We start from the raw sequence: 20611 nt of genomic DNA, 5'->3' as shown, positions 1-20611 counted from the left end.
CTCTTTCAAAGTTTTTCTTTTTTGCTTGACATGTTTTATAGTGATAATTGTATGTGTGGTAACTGGTAACCTATTTCCCTTTATCAATTGTACTACTGTCTGGTTAGAGTCTGGTCGGTTCACTGTGTAGCCCCTTAATCTAGTAAAAGGCAGATTTTATTGTATGTATTTTATTATTTCTGATTTTATTCATTTTTATTTATGTATATCCTTTGTTACCTGTTTATTATTATCATCTTTTATGGTTTTATTATTGTTGCTGTTGTTGTTGTATATGTGGGGTTGTTTGTCTATCAAAATGAAAATCCTCTAAATAAAGTTATATAAAAAAAAATATATATATATAAAAATATAATGAAGGAAGCAAACAACAAGGGACCCACAAATGGGACCTGACACACTGTTTGGGGAAACGGTGTTCCAGACCACAAACTTTACAAGCGGGCCGATAGGAAGGAATGGAAGGGTCAGTCACCTCTGCACTAGCCTGCTCATTTAGCTTTTAGTAATGTACAAATCAGGGTTTTCCGTGAGGATTTTCCTGGCCTGGGCCAACGTGACCGACCGACAACATTTTATTATTCTAGGCCAAAATCGGCCATACTTTTAATACACGTCAAGTGTGCGTTTACGTGAGTGTTGCACCAACACAAACATTTCTACAGCCAAGTATCCCAGGCTAGGTTACCACACCGTGCCGTAAAATACGGATACGGAAACAAAAAAGTTTCCGTATCCAAATTTATTCGAGACATTGAAGTAATTCTGCTGTCCTCCTAATCCCCCTCTGTGCTCTGTGAATATTTTCACCAAACGTCAGCCCCAGAATATGGATGCTAGGGTTCAAGTGGTTAATATTTTTAGTATCTTGCTCGGCCCTTTTAGACTGCACATACCTGAAACGGTTTGATTTCATGGCCTTTTGTTTTTTATTTGTCCTCTATGCCCGTGGATCTCAAACTAGGGTCCAGGGACCCCTGGGTGTCCTTAACCCATTCTGACCGGGAACCCATTTTGGTGTTAGCATCATGTTATGCTTTAGCTATTGAAAAACAGCAGATCTACAAGCTCATAGCGCGCCACCGAGTGGCGCGCTACGAGCTTGTAGGTCTGCTATTTTTGAAAAATCAAAGAACGACTGACATTTTTTAGAATCTGATCTCAGGTCAGAATGGGTTAATCAGACCAGTGTGTTGTCCAGTGGAAACCTCGTATGAATCTGATCTCAGGTCAGAATGGGTTAAGGTGGTTCCAAATGGACCATTACAGGTCTGTAACTCTTGACAGTGTACAGATGGCTGCATTCGGTTCCATTTGAAACACTATAGTCTCAGAGTTCCGGGGAGTCCTTTAAAAATGAACAACCTCTGCTCTATGCTTCTCCACCCCACACACACACACACACACACACACACACACACACCTCTGCTCTCCTTTTGTGTCTGACGTTCTCCCTTTTCACTCCGACAGGCTTCATCACAGCAGCTGAAATTCACCACCTCTGACTCATGTGACAGGATCAAGGATGAGTTCCAGTTCCTCCAAGCACAGTACCACAGGTACGCGCACGCACACACACGCACACACGTACGCACGTACGCACAAGAAGCAGTTAAAAGCAGTTAAAGTGCTGCTCTTTATAGAGTGCCAGCATATCTTCAGGCTGTACACGTACCATTTAGTTTTTCTTTATTGAACATCCCCCCCCCCCCCACCTGTAATACTAAACTGCAAAGTGAATAGGAAGATACACACACACACACACACACACGTACGTTACAGTAAAATCGAGAAAGCCGTAAGATCGAGGAAAAAAAAACAGGGAGCACCGGTTTTTCCGGCCCGGGAGGTTCTGGACCTTTTTTCTTTAACCCATTCTGACCCGAGATCAGATTCTAAAAGTGTCTTCTACAACCTGACAGTTTACCATTCTGACCTGAGATCAGATTCTAAAAGTTTTTTCTACATCCTGACAGTTTTCCATTCTGACCTGAGATCAGATTCTAAAAATGTCTTCTATACATCCTGACGGTTTTCCATTCTGACCTGAGATCAGATTCTAAAAGTGTCTTCTACATGCTGACAGTTTTCCATTCTGACCCGAGATCAGATTCTAAAAGTGTCTTCTACATCCTGACAGTTTTCTGAAAAAGCCGTGTTTCTATGTCAGTCGTTCTTCGATTTTTCAAAAATAGCAGACCTACAAGCTCGTAGCGCGCCACTCGGTGGCGCGCTATGAGCTTGTAGGTCTGCTATTTTTCAATAGCTAAAGCATAGCATGATGCTAACACCAAAAGGGGTCCCCGCCCAGAATGGGTTAAAATCTGACTGGTTTTTCAATCTTACTGTAAGTTACATACAGTATATACACGGCACACGCATGCACAAACGCACTGTTTTGTTGCTGCGTGTTGCATGTTCTTTTTCATCAGCACTCTTAATTCATAAAGTACACACGCGTTCATTGGGAGCCTTTCCAGTACTGCAGTAGTACAACATTTTTGGCCACTTAAGTATAGCTACACGTGAGCGTGTAAACCTTTCTATCCGTGAACATTAACCTGATGCCTTTTTATGTCTCTCGTGTGGGCGAGCCATGCCTGTTCCCTACAGTCAGCAGCCCTCTCTCTCTCTCTCTCGCTCAGGAATATAATTTAATATTGTACTGTCGGTCTCTGCCTCAGTAGGCAGAAATAACACAAACGCACCGTGAGATCCTTGAATGTAAATTTAACTCTCGGCCTATGTGTGCCAGTCTTTGTCTCACTGTTGCCTTGCCTTTGCCTCCACATTGTCCTCGGGCTTGGGAGTAAAGATATTGTATTGATCCTTGCCTAAATCAATCATGTTTACCCCACAGTTATTGATCTCTTTGACCGATTAAATATACCGCCGACAGAGCCTGAAACAAGCTTCCAGGTTGGCATGTATGTACAGTGGAATGGTTTCTCTGTTAGGGGTGCCTATATCCGATCACCGGTTATTTGCAGGATCCTATCGTCCTACAGCGGATTGCATAACCTCCCTTTTATACAGGCTGACTAAAAAGCTGAACAACTCGAAAATCTACGGAGCTCTCCATGGTTTGGATAAAACGTGCAATGTTCGGAGGTTCTAGATGGGGAACATTGGCACTTTCTAGAGCAAGGACGGCTTCATTTGAGCTCGCTAGCATTGACGCTATTTATTTAGCATCTAAGATGGCCGCCCAAACAGTATGTGAGTCCCAGCGTGTGTCACACTACAAACGGCTCGGCAGTCTGGCAGTTGGCTCTGCGTCCACCAGGAGGCAGCAGATTGAGATGGTTAATATGTACAAGAAACCTTCTCCAAGTTCTGTTAAGTTGTTCGCTGTTTGACTACTACTGCTATTATATGGCATACGGCTTCTCTCAGTCTCACACCCAGGGCTCGACAGTGCGACTAGGTACTCGCATATGCCACTAAAAACAGCACCGTGCGAGTTGTAAATTTCAATTTGTAGCACCGGTGCGACTACAGAACTTGACCGTTCAAGCGGGATCAATAAAAGGATACGGCAAGTGCACATTCTATAGTCGCAGTTCTATACCTACATTTATATTCTGTAGTACGGCATTGTCGTTCGCCAAAAAGAGCAGATCTTCAAGCTAACAACGTGTCGAGGCTCAATGCGGCGTTCATTTAAAGATCTGTCCTCTTTGCTCCCACCGCCCTGTCCCTCCCTGTGTCGCTGCTCTTTCCCCTGTCAATTCAATTCAATTCAAAGGGCTTTATTGTTTGCTTTTAAAGTTTGTTTGTAAAGTTCAAACTTAACTTACTTTTAACCAAACGCGGGTGAAGCACGTGCACGCGCACACACACACACACACATGGAGTGGACGGATTGATGTTCATCAAAAACAACCCTTGCTTAGCGTTTGCTTACAAAAGCGTGCGCGCAGTGTAAATGATAATACGAATGACCGAACTGGCTGGATTATTTATATCAGTCAGTCAGGGGTCATTGTGTGCAACGAAAAAAAGGCAAAGATCTGTCCCCCCACCACCTCCTTCCACCACGCCGACTCGCTGAGGTTTAGTTTGTCCGACCTCCTCCTGCATAGCAGACTATAGCTTAGAACATCGGACATATCGGCTACAGTAGACTACTGATTTACTGTCTGAACTGAAGCAGTCAAAGCCAAGGAGAATGTTGCAATACTAATTCACCATCGAGCAGCCTCTGCACTGAATGTCACACTAACACGATAGGACAGCAGGATAAAAAACGGATAGCCTGTCTATCCATCCATGAGCAACATATTGTCTATCTATGTGTTGCACGTATTAGAGGTATGGAACAGAAAAATTATTTGTGTGCTACTAGATTTTTCAACACGTGCTACTTGGAGAAATGCTAAGCGTGGAGCCCTGCTCACAGCGCTGCGTACTCTTCCCCCACTCCCCCCAGCCTGCTCTGAGGTGACACGTTGGCGTGTGTGTGTGTGTGTGTGTGTGAAGGGTGAGGGCTCAACAGCTGAGCCTCTTGCCGCTCTGCAAGTACTAAACTATTGACGGGTCATGTTATTATTGCGTCAACAGCATCTGTGAAAGTAATCAGAGTTATTTGGAGACAGGATCGATACCGATACGGCATAAGAGTCGTTGGAGAATAAAAATCCGACTTCAAATTTGACACGCGCGTTTCTACACCACCACAGTGCCCGCCATCGAGTCGGTGGGATACTCGCTTCTGGCGTAACGTTCGCTTTATTGTTGATATCAAACCGGATCGCTGATTTATTTTTTTATTTTAATTTTTTTTCTTTCCTTCTTTAGACCGGATTGCGCCAACCTCCCTTTATACAGGCTGACTAAAAAGGGAATAACTCGAAATCTACGGAGCTCTCCATGGTTTGGATAAAACGGTCGATCCATAGTCACCCAAGTACGCACACAACGCCCTGATTGGCCGAGGGTGTTACCGATGTACGCACGCAGCGCCCTGATTGGCCGAGGGTGTCACCGACGTACGCACGCAGCGCCCTGATTGGCCGAGGGTGTCAACGACATACGCAGCCGAAAACAGCACTTGCGCACGCTCTGCTCGCGCAAGTAATAATACATCATGAACAGATGCACACTGAGGATATGCTTTTATATTATTATGGCAGTTTTCCCAACTAAGATCTACATCTGAATCTGGCAGGGGATAAGTGAATTCACGTGAGGTGATGAAAGACAGTCTGATTTAAGTTTTTAGATGTTTCATCATTACTTTAGAGCCCACCTCTGTGATAATGAGTGATGATGATTCTGTCACGTTATTCTGTTCTTCCCGTAAATGGACACTTTCATAGCTGTTTACTGTTTACTCGGCAGAAAACCATCCCTCCTTCTCTTTTTTATTTATTTCAACTGATTAAGTTACAGCAGGTCTGCCGGCCCGCCTGCAGAGGGATGGATGCTATTGAGTTCTATTCTCCAAATGGCTTGTCTTGCGCATTGACTTAGTCAGTGCGTTGTGGGCTTGTATGGTATTGTATGGTACATGTTTTTCAAAAGAAAAGAAAATACCTGGACGGACGAGACCCCCTTCCAATTGTGGCGTACAGGAGCACTAACGCTTCTCTCTCTCTGCTGATTACTGATGCCTTGCACCTGTATTCAAACGCGCACGCCCCTGCACACATCTCTCTCTGTATCTCTCTCTGTCTTGATTAGGCTACTAATCCACTGCAGCTGTCTTAATTTATCACTCTCACACACATACACACACACACTCAAACACTCTTCCTTCATTGGTGAACCAACAGGTGAGCCTCCGGCATGCTACTCGGCCCTATAATCTCACGCGAGTATTGCAAGTACCGGTACTGTACTCGACTATTCCGCCAAGAATGAGAGCGCATCATGCCGCAAAATGTACAGGTATACATATATGAGCGCCTCTCCTACCGCCGTATCCGTATTATCTGAACGTGGCTTATAAGTGACCTCCCTGCCATCCCTGCTTTGAAGGCACACATATTGAGGGAAGGCCCGGGGAGAAGAACTGCAGGTTTATCCCAACAGCGCCTCCTCCTCCTCAGCAGCCAGGCTGTGCGAGTCTGGCATCTTTTGAAGTGTAGGCTTTTCCATTCCCTGCCTGAGGACGACGTCTCTCTCTTGTTCCACCTGTCCTCTATGAACCTTCCAGAGACTTCCCTCTCTGCCAGCTACACACACATAGGCTCAATGTAGACAGGTGAGAGCAGATGAAAGCCCTGGCACACGCTTTATCTGTCGTAGTGTTTGTAACAAACACTACCCGCGTTGTGAAACAACCCGCGCAGTCCTTTTTTTATTTCTTCTTTTTTTTCCTCCCTTTCTGCCTTTTTGTTTTTGTGTGTAATTCCCACAGCGGCGATGCAACGCCGTTTAACCCTCTTCAGAAAGCGGGGGTCGCAGTTGAAAGAATACCTTTTTTTTCTTCTTTTCTTTTTCTCTTCTCCTCCCCCGTCGGTGTGTTCAGAACATGCATGAGGGAGGGGCGTATCGGGGGTACGGGGGGGGGGAGCTCGGTCGCCACAGACACCAGGCTTTGTAGCTCCCCGCTGCTTCTGCCGCGCTTGTCTGTCACCAACGCCTTTAAAAAGGCAAATGTACTGCAGGCATTCCCCAGAGTCTAGTAGTGAGCATTGTAGCTGTCGCCGTCTTCCTCTGTCTCAGCCCCCTCCTCCTCCTCCTCCTCCTCCCTCTGCTCCCCTCCCCCTCCTCCCCTCCCCTCCCCTCCCCTCGTTCACATGCATAAATAGATCAGGGAATACATAAATCAAAATAAAGATGACAGCAGGAGCGATTTAGAGGCGGAAGGAGCGGCAATAAAACTCCATCAAAGTGTCGTTTGAGAGCGCCGGGCGGGCCCCCCCCCCCCTCCCCGACGGGGGCCACCCCCTCCGGAGGGGGCTCACCGAGCACCAATCAGACGAGGCACGGAGCCAATCCCAGGTAGAGGCCTGTTGTCATGACAACCCCCACCACTGCACGGCCTACGCAATGTACAGAGCCATGGCTTGTGTTCTGTCTTTTTTTCCCTTTTTTGTAGGAGGGATGGGGAGCAATTTGGATAAGTGGAATATCACGTGCACGTGCGCACACACAGTGTGTCACACACACACACACACACACACCTCTGCACATCTCACACACAGGCGGTGGGAGAGCAGAGCGCGCGTTGAGTCAGAGGAGCAGGTGAATGGTGATGAGATGGTTACTGTGCAGCCTGCCTGTTTACCTGAGCTGGCTCGGCAACAGCAGCACATTATTCCACCTGCCAGCAGCCTCTGTCTGCATCCCTCTGTCCAATAAAAGTAAAAAAAAAATAAGCTAAGGCATGGACAGAATCGCAATCACCTTTTTTGTCATCCTGTGTGTGTGTGTGTGTGTGTGGTGTACAGGGATTTGTTACACCTCAATGCACACATACTGCACAGTACAGACTCGACAGGACTAACCGTACATTTCGGTGTTTTCCTGGGTATTTAAATTCATTATGATTTATATAAACAAAATAATCATTTTGCCCGTTTTCCCCTCAAAAGGCATGCATGTTCAGAGTCAGTATTTTTTACAGCCAGCCGTATTTGTATAATCAGTGTTGCCAAACAGATTGGTCAATCTTAGATATTTCAGTTCTGCCGATTTTGGTGCCTTGTTAATATTTACCATTGATGATTACAATTGTTGTTTGCTATTCTGTTGTGTTTTCCTTACCTACTAAAAGTTGTATATTAATTCATTCATTGTTTCCACGTCAATGCTCACCGTGCAAGATAAGATACCAGTTGAACTCAGCTGAACCCCTCTGTAAGCAGGCTCTGATAACGAGATGACAGCCTAGCAGCATCACAGGGCATGTTCTGAGATGTATTAATCACACACGGGGATATGTATGCACAAGCCTGAGTGGTACAGACAGAAGTACAGTAAGCAAGACAAGGCTGGACAGGAACAGAGTAGACCGACTGCTATCGGTACGAAGCAATACATACACTACAGTGGAAAGGAGAAGGGTACATATGCATGATTACACTGCTTAGGACTAATTAAAGTATAGTTATACGGTCGTGTACAGATACCGGAATGGGACTATAATCGTTAATATCGTTTATCGTGATTAAAATAAAAATAAAACGGTCACAATAATCGTATCGCAGATATTTGAATTCATCGTGACATTGGCCTCCGTCATACACTTTATAACAATGAGCTGCAACCCTCGTAAACCCTCTGTACTTAGACACACTTAAACAGACCTGTAGAGTGCAAAACGGTAGTAGGTCCACAAGCTCACAACCCAAAGTGGATCTGCTACTTTTAAGATTTTATATAATGCACATGCCATGGTCACATAACCATTATATGTTGTCGAGTGCATGCTTTGATGGTTACACTTTTATAATCCGTTTTGATGAGTAAACCTTTGTGGAGAGACCTTCTCAGTTCTCATTGTATGCTAGTTACTGCCATTCAGGATGGAAAATTACTTGATATAAACAAACAGAAAATGTTCAGTTCACTAGTCTACACTCTACTCTACAACTGCCTTCATTTCATCTGATTGTCTCGTCTGGCAGGCACTTAACAAGCGATCGTTAACTGTGTCTGTTAGAGAGAGGGGCAGAGAAGAGTGGCTTTGCTCAACTTGATTTATACTTATATTCTCCACTCTGATGAAGGTACATGTTCGATATATCATGCAGCCTTACTTATTTTCTATTATTTTTTCCCCGATTATGAAATATTAAAATCGATTTCGGAGCCTCCGACGATTAATCGGAAAATCAATTAATCGGTGTCAACCCTAAATGATACCTGCCAAACAGCGCTGTCAGGGTAAGCAAAATAACACTTTAAAGTTTAACAGTTTCTTTAATATAATTTTATTGGTAAAAAAAAAAAGGTCAATTACCTGTTAGAAATGTACTGTATTTTGAAGGCCCTAGTAAAAAGATACTGGTTCTGTTCTGAATGTATTGTCTCCTGTCTTTCCTCAAAATAATAGAAAATGCTCGATTAGTGGGCTCGATAAGAACCCGGCTCGTTATCAATAAAAATTAACGAGCTCCATCCCTATAGTCAAGCCTCCTCTATATATCACATCAGATTCCAGACACCAGGAACTCGGCACCGTAATGAACCTCACCACTGCTGCAGTTAACCCATTCTGACCTGAGATCAGATTCTAAAAAAAATGTCTTCTACATCCGGACCGTTTTCATACTGACCCGAGATCAGATTCTAAAAATGTCTTCTACGTCAGTCGCCCTTCGATCTTTCAAAAATAGCAGACCTACAAGCTCGTAGCGCGCCACTCGGTGGCGCGCTATGAGCTTGTAGATCTGCTATTTTTAAATAGCTAAAACATAACATGATGCTAACACCGAAATGGTTAAAACAACAACTGCACGCATTAGGCAGGGGTTTGGCATTGTTGGGCCACATGCAGCACGGCAGTCTGCCTGCCATTTAAGACAATTAAACAATGACGATCAAGATTGTACCAGCAGCAGCGGCTCACTATGTAATCGAATTGTCATTCCAGCAGAGAGAGAAACATCCCGGTGCATACATTACACATTATTACAAGACATCAAACAGGTTTCAGATTCAGCACCCAAAATCTTGCACCATATCCGGATGCCGTGTGCAACAACAATGCTACATATCTGGCCTCATTTAATCTCGTGCTCTTATCCCCAGTCCTCGGATGACACCTCTGAAAGGCATAGTTCGCTTTGCTTCGATCAGATACGACCACGGGAGGAATGCAGAGGAGGAAACGAGGGGGGGGGGGGTGACGTGACGAGGCGTTGGTGACTGTCGACGCCTCCTCCTTTGTCCTGTCGCCTGGCGTGACAATCAAGCGCTGACATGATTACAGCTAATGGTTGTCGTCGCGTTGGACGGAGGAGGAGGAGGACGAGCCTCCGAGCCGAGCTGAGCGTGCGTGCGTTCGTTCACACACTATATTTAGACGTGCCATTTTACTCACTGTGCCACGCCTGTGACAGTCGCACACAGTCACGGACGCATGTTTATGTTTTAGCTTTCTGTCTCTCTCTCTCTCTCTGAAGTCACGGTTTGGGTTTGTCCTCCGTTTACCTTCGCCCGCGACATTCCTTACTCCACCCACCCACCCCCCACCCTAACTTGTTCTAATTGATTCATTATTAATTATTAGTATTAATTATTATGGTGATGGTGGTGGTGAAAGTAACAGTGGTAGTGATGATGGTGATATTGATGTATGTTAGTTTTGTTGACTAAAGGCCTATTCATAGTCTGGATTTTCGGTGGTGAGGTGACCACCGGAGCTGAAATAACGTTGAGCGGTGGCGGTCGTTTGCTCTTCACCGCGGCTCGTGATGTCATGTTGTAGTTCGGAATCAATCGGAATTTGCTGTCAAAATGTGAGGACCGGAGCAAAGCAACGGAAGTTTGCTCAGTGGCGTTTTGAAGCACCCGCAAGACTGCCGGAAGTAACATTCATAACTCAACGGCTTGAGTGAGCGGAAGTTAACAACTTGTCATGTGACAACGCACATGACGTCACTGAACCTCCATGAACGCGCTGCAGTTCCACTTTTAGCCAGTAGGTAGGTAGTAGTGGCCCTTCTGGGGCCTTGGTGGTGATGGAGATGAAGTCTTCGGTGGTGACGACGACGATAGGGACGACGATGCCAGTGGTGTTAAGTTGACACTTTTGTTGTATAGAGAGACTTAACGAGGTCCTTATTTCCTTCCTTTCTCCTCACCAGTTTGAAGCTGGAGTGTGACAAGCTGGCCAGCGAGAAGTCTGAGATGCAGCGTCATTATATCATGGTGAGTGGCTCTCTATGCGTGTCGGTGTGTGTGTGTGTGACCGTGTTGATGTGTGTACGTGTACGTTCGTTTCATTTCTGTGTGCCCCCCCCCACCACACACACACACACACACACACACACACGCATAAACATAAAAAAGTCCTCAGGCAAAGTATAATCTCACGAAGTGGATGCAAATGAAGTACTCTAAATGTGCGCGCACGTTTGTTGACGGGCAATGCATGCCCGTCTAAAATAAACAGATTTCTCTTCTTTTTTTTGTGTGTGTGTGTGTTATGGCTCTCTCTGTTCAGCGTTCATAGTATACCATCCCCCCCATCATCATCTTCTTCCTCCAGCATCCACACCTCTCGTCTTTGCACTGTAATTGCTCTCCTGTGTCTCTTTTTTTTTCTGCTGTTCTCTCCATTTTATGATTGCTGCCGCTATCCCTCCCTCCCTCCGTTTTCTTTTGTTTCGGGCGTCATTAACAGCTCTTTTGCAACTACAAGAAGTAGACGTGTCGTCGTGTAACAACACATTGTGTGGATTCTTGCATGTGTCCATACTCCGTTTCACGTGAGGTTCTTCTCCCAACTTAACGCATTTAGGCCTGACGTCGAAATAAAAAAAATGACAGTTTTCTGAAAGATGTTTCTGTATCAGTGGTGCTCAATATTTCACGTCAAGAACCGCAAAAATGATATGTAATTGACCACTGACTGAAAATACGTTGGTTCCAGGAACCCCTCAGAAGCAAAGATTTGAGTTAAAAACGTTTGCTCTGAAAGAATATATAATATTCAAAGATGTGTGCCATATTTTCACGATTTTTCAAAAATAGCAGACCTACAAGCTCATAGCGCGCCACTCGGTGGCGTGCTATGAGCTTGTAGATCTGCTATTTTTCAATAGCTAAATTATAACGATGTTTAAAACACCAAAAGGGGTTCCCACCCAAAATGGGTTAATCTTGGCCATGCGTCACAAGAGGGTATAGCACTGACCCCGAGTTCAGGGAACCCATGGGAGGAGCAAGCAGAGGACTCTCTTAAGCCATGTAGTTTCCAAAATAAAATAACAAGTTAAAATCTGAGAATATTTGAACATTTCCTCCTATATAACGTCATGCCCTAAATAGGGATAGTTGTAAACGGCTAACTGGACTTGAAGAATTGATCACAGACAGACGGATAAACAAACATACAGACCTTGTATTAAACCTGAGGGAAATCCAAGTCGTAGTGGCAGCACTGCAGTATAAGCATGAAACAAAATATATAGGTTTTTATTTATTTTATTATCTCCCTCTCCTTTAAAGAAAAGAAGAAAAAACGAAATCTGAATTTCACAGTCTCACGTTCTTAAAGGTTTTGCGTTGCCCTCCCTTGTCGAGGTGTCCACTCCCCCCCCCCCCCCCCCCCCCCCTTTTTCTGCCCTCTTTTATCCCTCCCTCTTTATTCACACGATGACCACACACACACACACACACACGCACGCACGCGCGGTCCTCCTCTTCTAATCTCATTGTCGGTGGCCATGGCTGTGTATCCGTCTGATACTCTGCCTCTAATTGATCCTCTGACTGGGTCTAATCTCATCTGATCTCCCTGCATCAGACAGACAGACAGACAGACGGACACACAGACCAAACGCACGCACACGCTCGCTAATGCCACACATATGTGTGTGTGTGTGTGTGTGTGTGTGTGTGTGTGTGTGTGTGTGTGCGGCGCCCCCACAATCCGACATCGGTGTGCGCACACGCAACAGACGTTCCGCCTTGTTTTTCTCACTTCTGTCACACCCACACTCGCATACACGACTCACGCAGTCGTTCAGCCAGCCAGCTAGCCAGCCAGCCCGCCACCACACGTACGGTAGGTACATACGCGCACGTACACACACACACGCGCGCGTGCTCGTGCCTGGCCTCGTAGCCCCAGCCCCCCCTCCCCTCCACCCTCCCCTTCCCCCCTCTCTAATAGGCTATCAGGTTGCCCTGCTCCCACGGCTAACGGCGGCACCTCCATTTCCCCAGCGCTGTAATTACTTTAGGGAGCTGCCGTTTGGACCTAGCCGCTCGCTCGCTCGCTCGCTCGTGTGAGAGAGAGAGAGCGAGAGAGAGGAGCACTTTGTGTGCGTGTGCGGCTGTGTGTGTGTGTGTGTGTGTGTGTCTGTGCGTGTGCACACGTGCATGCTCGTGTGTATCAATGAAAGATCGTGTCAGAGTGAGCAAAAGAAAGTGTGTGTGTGTGTGTGTGTGTGTGTGTGTGTGTGTGTGTGTGTGTGTGTGTGTGTGTGTGTGTGTGTGTGTGTGTGTGTGTGTGTGTGTGTGTGTGTGTGTGTGTGTGTGTGTGTGTGTGTGTGTGTGTGTGTGTGTGTGTGTGTGTGTGTGTGTGTGTGTGTGTGTGTGTGTGTGTGTGTGTGTGTGTGTGTGTGTGTGTGTGTGTGTGTGTGTGTGTGTGTGTGTGTGTGTGTGTGTGTGTGTGTGTGTGTGTGTGTGTGCATGTGAGATCCTTGTTTGTTTTCCAGTGACAGAGCCAGTGCCCCTGCAGACAGAGTGGGTGATTAACAGGGTTGACGCCTAGAGGGTGGCCCTCTCATTAACACCGAGTGTACATAACACGCACACACACACACACACACACACACACTTTCTTTGTCTGCCCGTCTCTTTTTTCCCTCCCCCTGTGCCCTTTCCATTTTATAATAACAATCTCTCTCTCTCTCTCTCTCTCTCCAGTACTATGAGATGTCCTACGGGCTCAACATTGAGATGCACAAGCAGGTGAGTCTTTGTTTTTCAATGTCCGCAGGAACCGTCACAAAACACCTCAAAATAGCCTCTTTAATAAATCCCGTTACATTTGCCGTGCTTGGGACATTGCACTGACTGGACTTCAGTAATCATCATCAAGCGTCTTATACCCGGTCACAAGACAGCGCCTGGAGTGAAGACTCCCACCTATTGACATGTTACCCCCCCCCCCGCGCGCACACACACACACACACACACACAGCTGAGCCCCTCCCTCTTCCCAGACGGCAGCTGTCTGGGGTTTGACTGACGGGCGTGTGACTGACGTGAGGTGGTGGTCCCGGCACAGTGCTGCTGTTTTGAGTGTTCCTCACAAGCGCTTTAGAGATTTGAATTCCATCACCTCGGGGGCTGTTTTTAAACGTATAGGTACCAGGGGACGAGTCCTTATGTAGTCATCATGTCCCCTTTAGCTCCCATTACATGCAGGATCTGGCTGGCAGGTGTGGCAAATAAAGGAAATCATCATTTGAATAATAATAATATCCCAGGTATTGATATGTTTGTCTGAAAGCCATTGCATTGTGATGCAAAAATCTGTAGTAAATGCAATGTAACCATGCACTCCAAATCTGATATATATATTATTTTCCGTTCGTTTTTTGAGTGGCGCTAGCCCCTCCAATGCATGGCTTTCCGAAATTACGTGGCAGCCAAGTCTATGGACTTTTTAAGGAACTACAACATGCACGTTTTTTTATTTATTTAATATGTAACTAATTCTAATTTCATACAATAACACAATGCATTCACGTCTCATGGAGGACGATGATACTGTCGGACTGTTCAGAAGGCAATCGTGTGGCAGCCACAGTGGGGCGCCGCTCGCTTCACACCAGTGTGATTTGTTCTTTCAGTAAACCTAGTACTAATGCGATGTCTCTACAATGGGTCGTTGTGCATTTTAAATTAGATAATTATTCTTTCAGTGTTTGCAGCCACATGGTTGGATCATTATCCTTTTTTTTTTAGGCGGGTTTGTGGTAACCCATTCTGGGCGGGAACCCCGTGTTTTAAGCATTATGTTATACTTTAGCTATTGAAAAATAGCAGATCTACAACCTACGAGCTTGTTGGCCTCCTGGCTGTGGGAGGCAGAGAGAAGGGTGGGCCTCCTGGCTGTGGGAGGCAGAGAGAAGGGTGGGCCTCCTGGCTGTGGGACGCAGAGAGAAGGGTGGGCCTCCTGGCTGTGGGATGCAGAGAGAAGGGTGGGCCTCCTGGCTGTGGGATGCAGAGAGAAGGGTGGGCCTCCTGGCTGTGGGATGCAGAGAGAAGGGTGGGCCTCCTGGCTGTGGGATGCAGAGAGAAGGGTGGGCCTCCTGGCTGTGGGATGCAGAGAGAAGGGTGGGCCTCCTGGCTGTGGGATGCAGAGAGAAGGGTGGGCCTCCTGGCTGTGGGATGCAGAGAGAAGGGTGGGCCTCCTGGCTGTGAGAGGCAGAGAGAACGGTGGGCCTCCTGGCTGTGGGATGCAGAGAGAAGGGTGGGCCTCCTGGCTGTGGGATGCAGAGAGAAGGGTGGGCCTCCTGGCTGTGGGATGCAGAGAGAAGGGTGGGCCTCCTGGCTGTGGGATGCAGAGAGAAGGGTGGGCCTCCTGGCTGTGGGATGCAGAGAGAAGGGTGGGCCTCCTGGCTGTGGGAGGCAGAGAGAAGGGTGGGCCTCCTGGCTGTGGGAGACAGAGAGAAGGGTGGGCCTCCTGGCTGTGGGAGGCAGAGAGAAGGGTGGGCCTCCTGGCTGTGGGAGGCAGAGAGAAGGGTGGGCCTCCTGGCTGTGGGAGACAGAGAGAAGGGTGGGCCTCCTGGCTGTGGGAGGCAGAGAGAAGGGTGGGCCTCCTGGCTGTGGGAGACAGAGAGAAGGGTGGGCCTCCTGGCTGTGGGAGGCAGAGAGAACAGTGGGCCTCCTGGCTGTGGGAGGCAGAGAGAAGGGTGGGCCTCCTGGCTGTGGGAGGCAGAGAGAACAGTGGGCCTCCTGGCTGTGGGAGACAGAGAGAAGGGTGGGCCTCCTGGCTGTGGGAGGCAGAGAGAAGGGTGGGCCTCCTGGCTGTGGGAGGCAGAGAGAACAGTGGGCCTCCTGGCTGTGGGAGACAGAGAGAAGGGTGGGCCTCCTGGCTGTGGGGAGGCAGAGATAAGTGTGGGCCTTGCACGGGTTAGCCTTTATCAGTCACCTCACCTGGTGCTGTCCCATGCACACACACACACACACGCGCGTACACACACACACACACACACACACACACTACCCTATGTTTGACGGTGCACGGCCACTAACGGCCTTACTGTGAACGAACGCAGAGTACTCTTTGACAAATGGTGGCTCTCATTCGCGCACACTCAAAGCTTTCACACACGTGCAGTCGTGCACACGCATGCGTGTGCACACACACACACACACACAGAAGTATACTGCTTCTACAGATTTAGAGGTCCTCGCATATATTTTATGCACCTACGTACTACACATACTCTGGAAAGCACAACACCACACACACACACACGCGCGCACTGTGCACACACACACACACACTGGAAAATCGGGAAGCTAATTTGTAGGAAATCACACGTGTACGTGTACCGCAACACACAAACTGAAAACACACACACACACACACACAAACAGCTGCGCTCTGCCTCATGAGCACAATTCATCACAACACACTCTTTTATTTGACAGGGATGAAATATTTAGAAATTCATTGTTGAAAGAGGGAGGAGTGAGTGTGAGCGTGTGTGTCTGTGTGTGTCTGGATACATGAAATGCACACACACACACACACACACACGCATGCACATACAAATGTGTATGCGTTGCACCTGAGCATGTGACCAATTTGTACATGTGATTTTAGTCACGCGGGCCTCCCTATTATTATTTGCGTGGGTGTGTGTTTGCTAATTGTGTGTGTGTGTGTGTGTGTGTGTGTGTGTGTGTGTGTGTGTGTGTGTGCGCACCCGCGCTTCATGTGTGCGCGCGAGTGTACGTGTGATCCTGTGAAAGTGTGGACGTGCGAAGCGTGCGCGTGTGTGTGCACGTGCTTGCTTTGTGCGCCGAGAGTGGGCGCAAAGAAGCAGCGGTTCCATTAGAGAGTTGAAATTGAAGGGGTTGTGTGGAAACGAGTGTCGGAGAGCATTCATGTCTGGGCCCATTGTGTACACCCCCTCCCCCTCCTCCTCCTCCTCCTCCTCCTCTTTCCACCTCTCTGTCTCTTGTTCTGTCGCTCTCTCTTTCTTACGCTGTCTCTTCTCTTGCTCTCGACTGAGTTCAAACAAAACGCCTTTTTCTCCATGTTATTGTTTGTCTCTCTTTCGTAGGGGCTGTTACTGTTACAAATTGAACCCATTTTAGGCCTGACGTCGGAATTAAAAAAAAATTTTAGCTCTGAAAGAATATGTATTCAAAGATTTGTGCCGCATTTTTACGATTTTTTTCAAAAATAGCAGACCTACAAGCTCGGATTTTTCAAAAATAGCAGACCTACAAGCTCGTTCAATAGCTAATGTATAACATAATGCTTAGTTAAAACACCAAAAGGGGGCAGAATGGGTTAAGTCGAAGAATAATTGTCATACAAACAATTGCGAACATATGAACGTTACAATTTGCATTTCTGTTTGGCTTTTAGGATTCGTAATCACAAATTAGCACAGTGCAGATATAACGACTAACTTAAATATACAAAGAAATCACTGACACATTTAATCATTTTTCATAATTTGTTCCATCCAAAACAGTGTGAAAATAGTTGATGTACAAGCTTACAACACATGTTGTAAGTTTGTAGATCTGCTATTTCTGCTATTTAGCATTTCTGCTTAGTTTTTTTCGGAACATGTTTGAAAATGTATGGACATCTTTCAACATGGAAACGACTGACGATAATGCAAAAAAATGAATGGTGATTATCTCAAATAATTTGCGATTTTGCGATTATGTAATAATTGTGAAAGGCCTAGTCTTTTGCTCCGTTCATTCTCTGTCCTTGTTGCTTGTCCGTCTGAAGAGTGCCAGTCATCTACGCAGTAGACTGGAACTCACCTATGCTTTTTATGGCATCAGGAGAAACTAGGCACAGCTGCTGGACATGAGACTAATTAACCCATTTCGACCGAGACCGATTCTACAAAATGTCAGTTTTCTGAAAAACCCATGTTTCTTATGTCAGTCGTTCTCAAACATTAACATGTCAAGGACCCCCAAACTTATATGTAATTGTCCGCCGAGCCCCATCTGAAAATATGTTGTTCCAGGGACCCCCCTCCCTCAGAAGCAAAGATTTGAGTTAAAAACGTTGGAAGAATATATTCAAACAACAGTGTCTGTGAGTGTATGCAATTTCTAGATTTTCCACCATTTAGTGTTTTCTTCAAAACATACTTTTTGCAACCATTAGATTTTTGACCAACTCTCACACACGCGCACACACACTCTCACGTGTGCGCGCACACACACACACACACACACACACACACACACACATAATAATGTATCATCGTACCAGTGTTTTCTATTCTATTTCTCTCGGCTATTATTTGTTTCCAAAGTTTGTCTGATCGAACCCGGATTTCTATCACACACCGAGGGGCCTGTAAACATCACAGAAACAAAAGCAATTTCACCGAGATTCATAGTGTGCCACATAAAAATGCTACAAATGTCACCATTTGTTGCAGAAACATGATGTTTTAACCAATTTTGTTGCACAACGATCTCGACCCTGGGAGTCATGTGACGAGCATCAAACAGGTTTTTGACATTCCAAACTTTTTGCCTGCAATTTGTTTCCAAATCTAGTGGGAAGGGCCTGTTTCTTCCAGAACAACACCATATAACATCATGAACACCCTAGAGGTGCTTCCATCCAAGTTCCAGACCCACAGGAACACGATTCCGGGCCAGCAAAATATATATATTCCTAGGGCCACTAGGGGGCGCTCTGCGGGCCGCCAGTTGAGTAGCCCCTACAGTTAATATATGTGAGTGTGTGTTAGGTTGCGCACAGGTGGTGAAAAACAACCATGCTGTTTTCGTGATCAGACGCACCCACCCACTCAGCCAGCCAGCCACCCACACACATAGCTCCGTAAGAGAGTGGTTGCACCACTCAAAAAAAAAAAAATGTAACCGCATGTCATTGGATTGCTATTTCGCCTTCCTCGGGGCCTGATGGATACAACTTACTTATCCCATTCTGACCTGAGATCAGATTCTAAAAATATGACTTCTACATCCTGACAGTTTTCTGAAAAAGCTATGTTTCTGTGTCAGTCGTTCTTCGATTTATTTCAAAAATAGCAGACCTACAAGCTCGTAGCGCGCCACTCGGTGGCGCGCTACGAGCTTGTAGATCTGCTATTTTTCAATAGCTAAAGCATGACATAACGCTAACACCGAAAAGGGGTTCCCGCCCAAACTGGGTTATATATAGCATGATCCACGGAGGGGTGCCCTGGGTGCAGCCGTAGCTGAGGTATAGCACCATTTAGCACAGCTGCTTGACACCTCATTGATTGGCTCCAACACCCGGTCCACAGGGTACCGCTCTATGGATTCGTCTATAGGCGACCCTGAGCCTGGCAGAGACGAGCACTAACGCGGAGCGCCCCTCTTCCTAGTTACTTATGCTTTTATGGCTGCATTATGTGTATTGAACGTCTCTGACGTGTATATTTACATGTGTGTGTGTGTGTGTATATTTATGCCCTGTTTATATTTACGCTATTGTGTTTTCAGTACTGTTTGTGCTCTCTGCGTGAACCGACTATGCAGGAAAACGAGAAAGACGGAGAATGAGCCGTGAGAGAACATGACAAGGAAAGGGAGAAAATGGAGACGGATATGGAAACGGTTATCAGTCATTTTAAGTTGGACTCTTTGAAGTGGCCAAACTGGCAATAGAATACGTGTTCAGACTGAAGCGTCTTCCATGGAACATGAGTGGTCTCGATATTTCATGAAAGCGAAGGTTTTTAAAGGACCTATAACATAAAATTCAACTTTTTCAATTTCTTTTGTGTTTTCGGGGCTTCCAACCATATGTGTTTTCTATCCCCACAAATAACCAATTTTGAACAATCAGGCTTTCATATAGGTGCTTTAATGGAAATTGCTCTCAGGAACAACTCAACTGATGTTGTCCTCATAGTGATGTCATCAATGTCACCCTACTTTGTATAATTCCTCCTCTTCTTCAGTCTTCAGTTCCAAATTTGCATTTCCACTTTGGAAAATCAACAATGGTGGACATTGAAAACAAACTGGCATGGAATGGAAACAAGCCTGGTTTTTATCTAGCATCGGTATTATAATGACTCAAATAATAAATAATCTGCATATCAGCGCCCCCACCACCTCAGGACATTGTGGTACTGCAGCTAAAACTGCTTTCAAAGTCCCGAAAGAAATGACAAGGGCTGGTTATATCAGAGTGGTGATTGAGGCTCAAACCATTAGACATAACTTTGAGGGACATAGACAATATGATATTAAATATTAAAAGCAGTTTTAAAATGCACGTTATTTGCGCTTTAAGACTCAATCTGTGATTTCTTCAACTGGTCAGCTGTGTAGAACGGCAGCAACATGGGTTTTACAGTGATGTTCTTAAACGTACATTCGACTCCTGAGCCTGACACGGCCTTTCTCCCCCCATCTCCTCTCCCGTTTCCTGTCAGCCTACTGTCTGTCCCTTAAAAAAAACCAATAAAAGGCGTAAGCCGCAAAAGAATATCTTATTATTTATTTTTTTAAATGGGTTAATTCTTTATTTAGGAAACCGTAGCCACAGTTAGAATCACAGTTTTGTGGACAGATTGGTTCATTCATGGGGGGGGGACCGTACCGTGGAGACATTTATACGCCATGTCGGAAGACTGTGTGTGTGTGTGTGTGTGTGTGTGTGTGTGTGTGTGTGTGTGTGTGTGTGTCGGAAGACTGTGTGTGTGTGTGTGTGTGTGTGTGTGTGTGTGTGTGTGTGTGTGTGTGTGTGTGT

At 46.1% G+C, this 20611-nt stretch overlaps 1 protein-coding gene across 4 annotated transcripts in view; it reads left to right on the top strand.

The window, feature by feature from the left end:
- The window catches only part of tle5 (TLE family member 5, transcriptional modulator), a 59560-nt gene that overhangs the window by 28556 nt on the left and 10393 nt on the right, over positions 1 to 20611 (top strand). For all 4 annotated transcript variants that reach the window (XR_013964548.1, XM_080771295.1, XM_080771296.1 and 1 more), the window contains 3 exons: positions 1471 to 1559; positions 10764 to 10827; positions 13555 to 13599. Coding sequence is in view for 3 of the 4 variants with exons in the window: in XM_080771295.1 (XP_080627421.1) it covers positions 1471 to 1559; positions 10764 to 10827; positions 13555 to 13599 (198 nt within the window). In the remaining variant the exon portion in view is untranslated. The remainder of the gene's footprint in view (positions 1 to 1470; positions 1560 to 10763; positions 10828 to 13554; positions 13600 to 20611) is intronic.

Source organism: Protomyctophum bolini (genome assembly GCF_963924005.1).
Source record: "Protomyctophum bolini genome assembly, chromosome: 8".
Classification (NCBI taxonomy): domain Eukaryota; kingdom Metazoa; phylum Chordata; class Actinopteri; order Myctophiformes; family Myctophidae; genus Protomyctophum; species Protomyctophum bolini.
The sequence above is the reverse complement of the archived record's forward strand: the minus strand, read 5'-3'. Positions and strand labels throughout refer to the sequence as shown.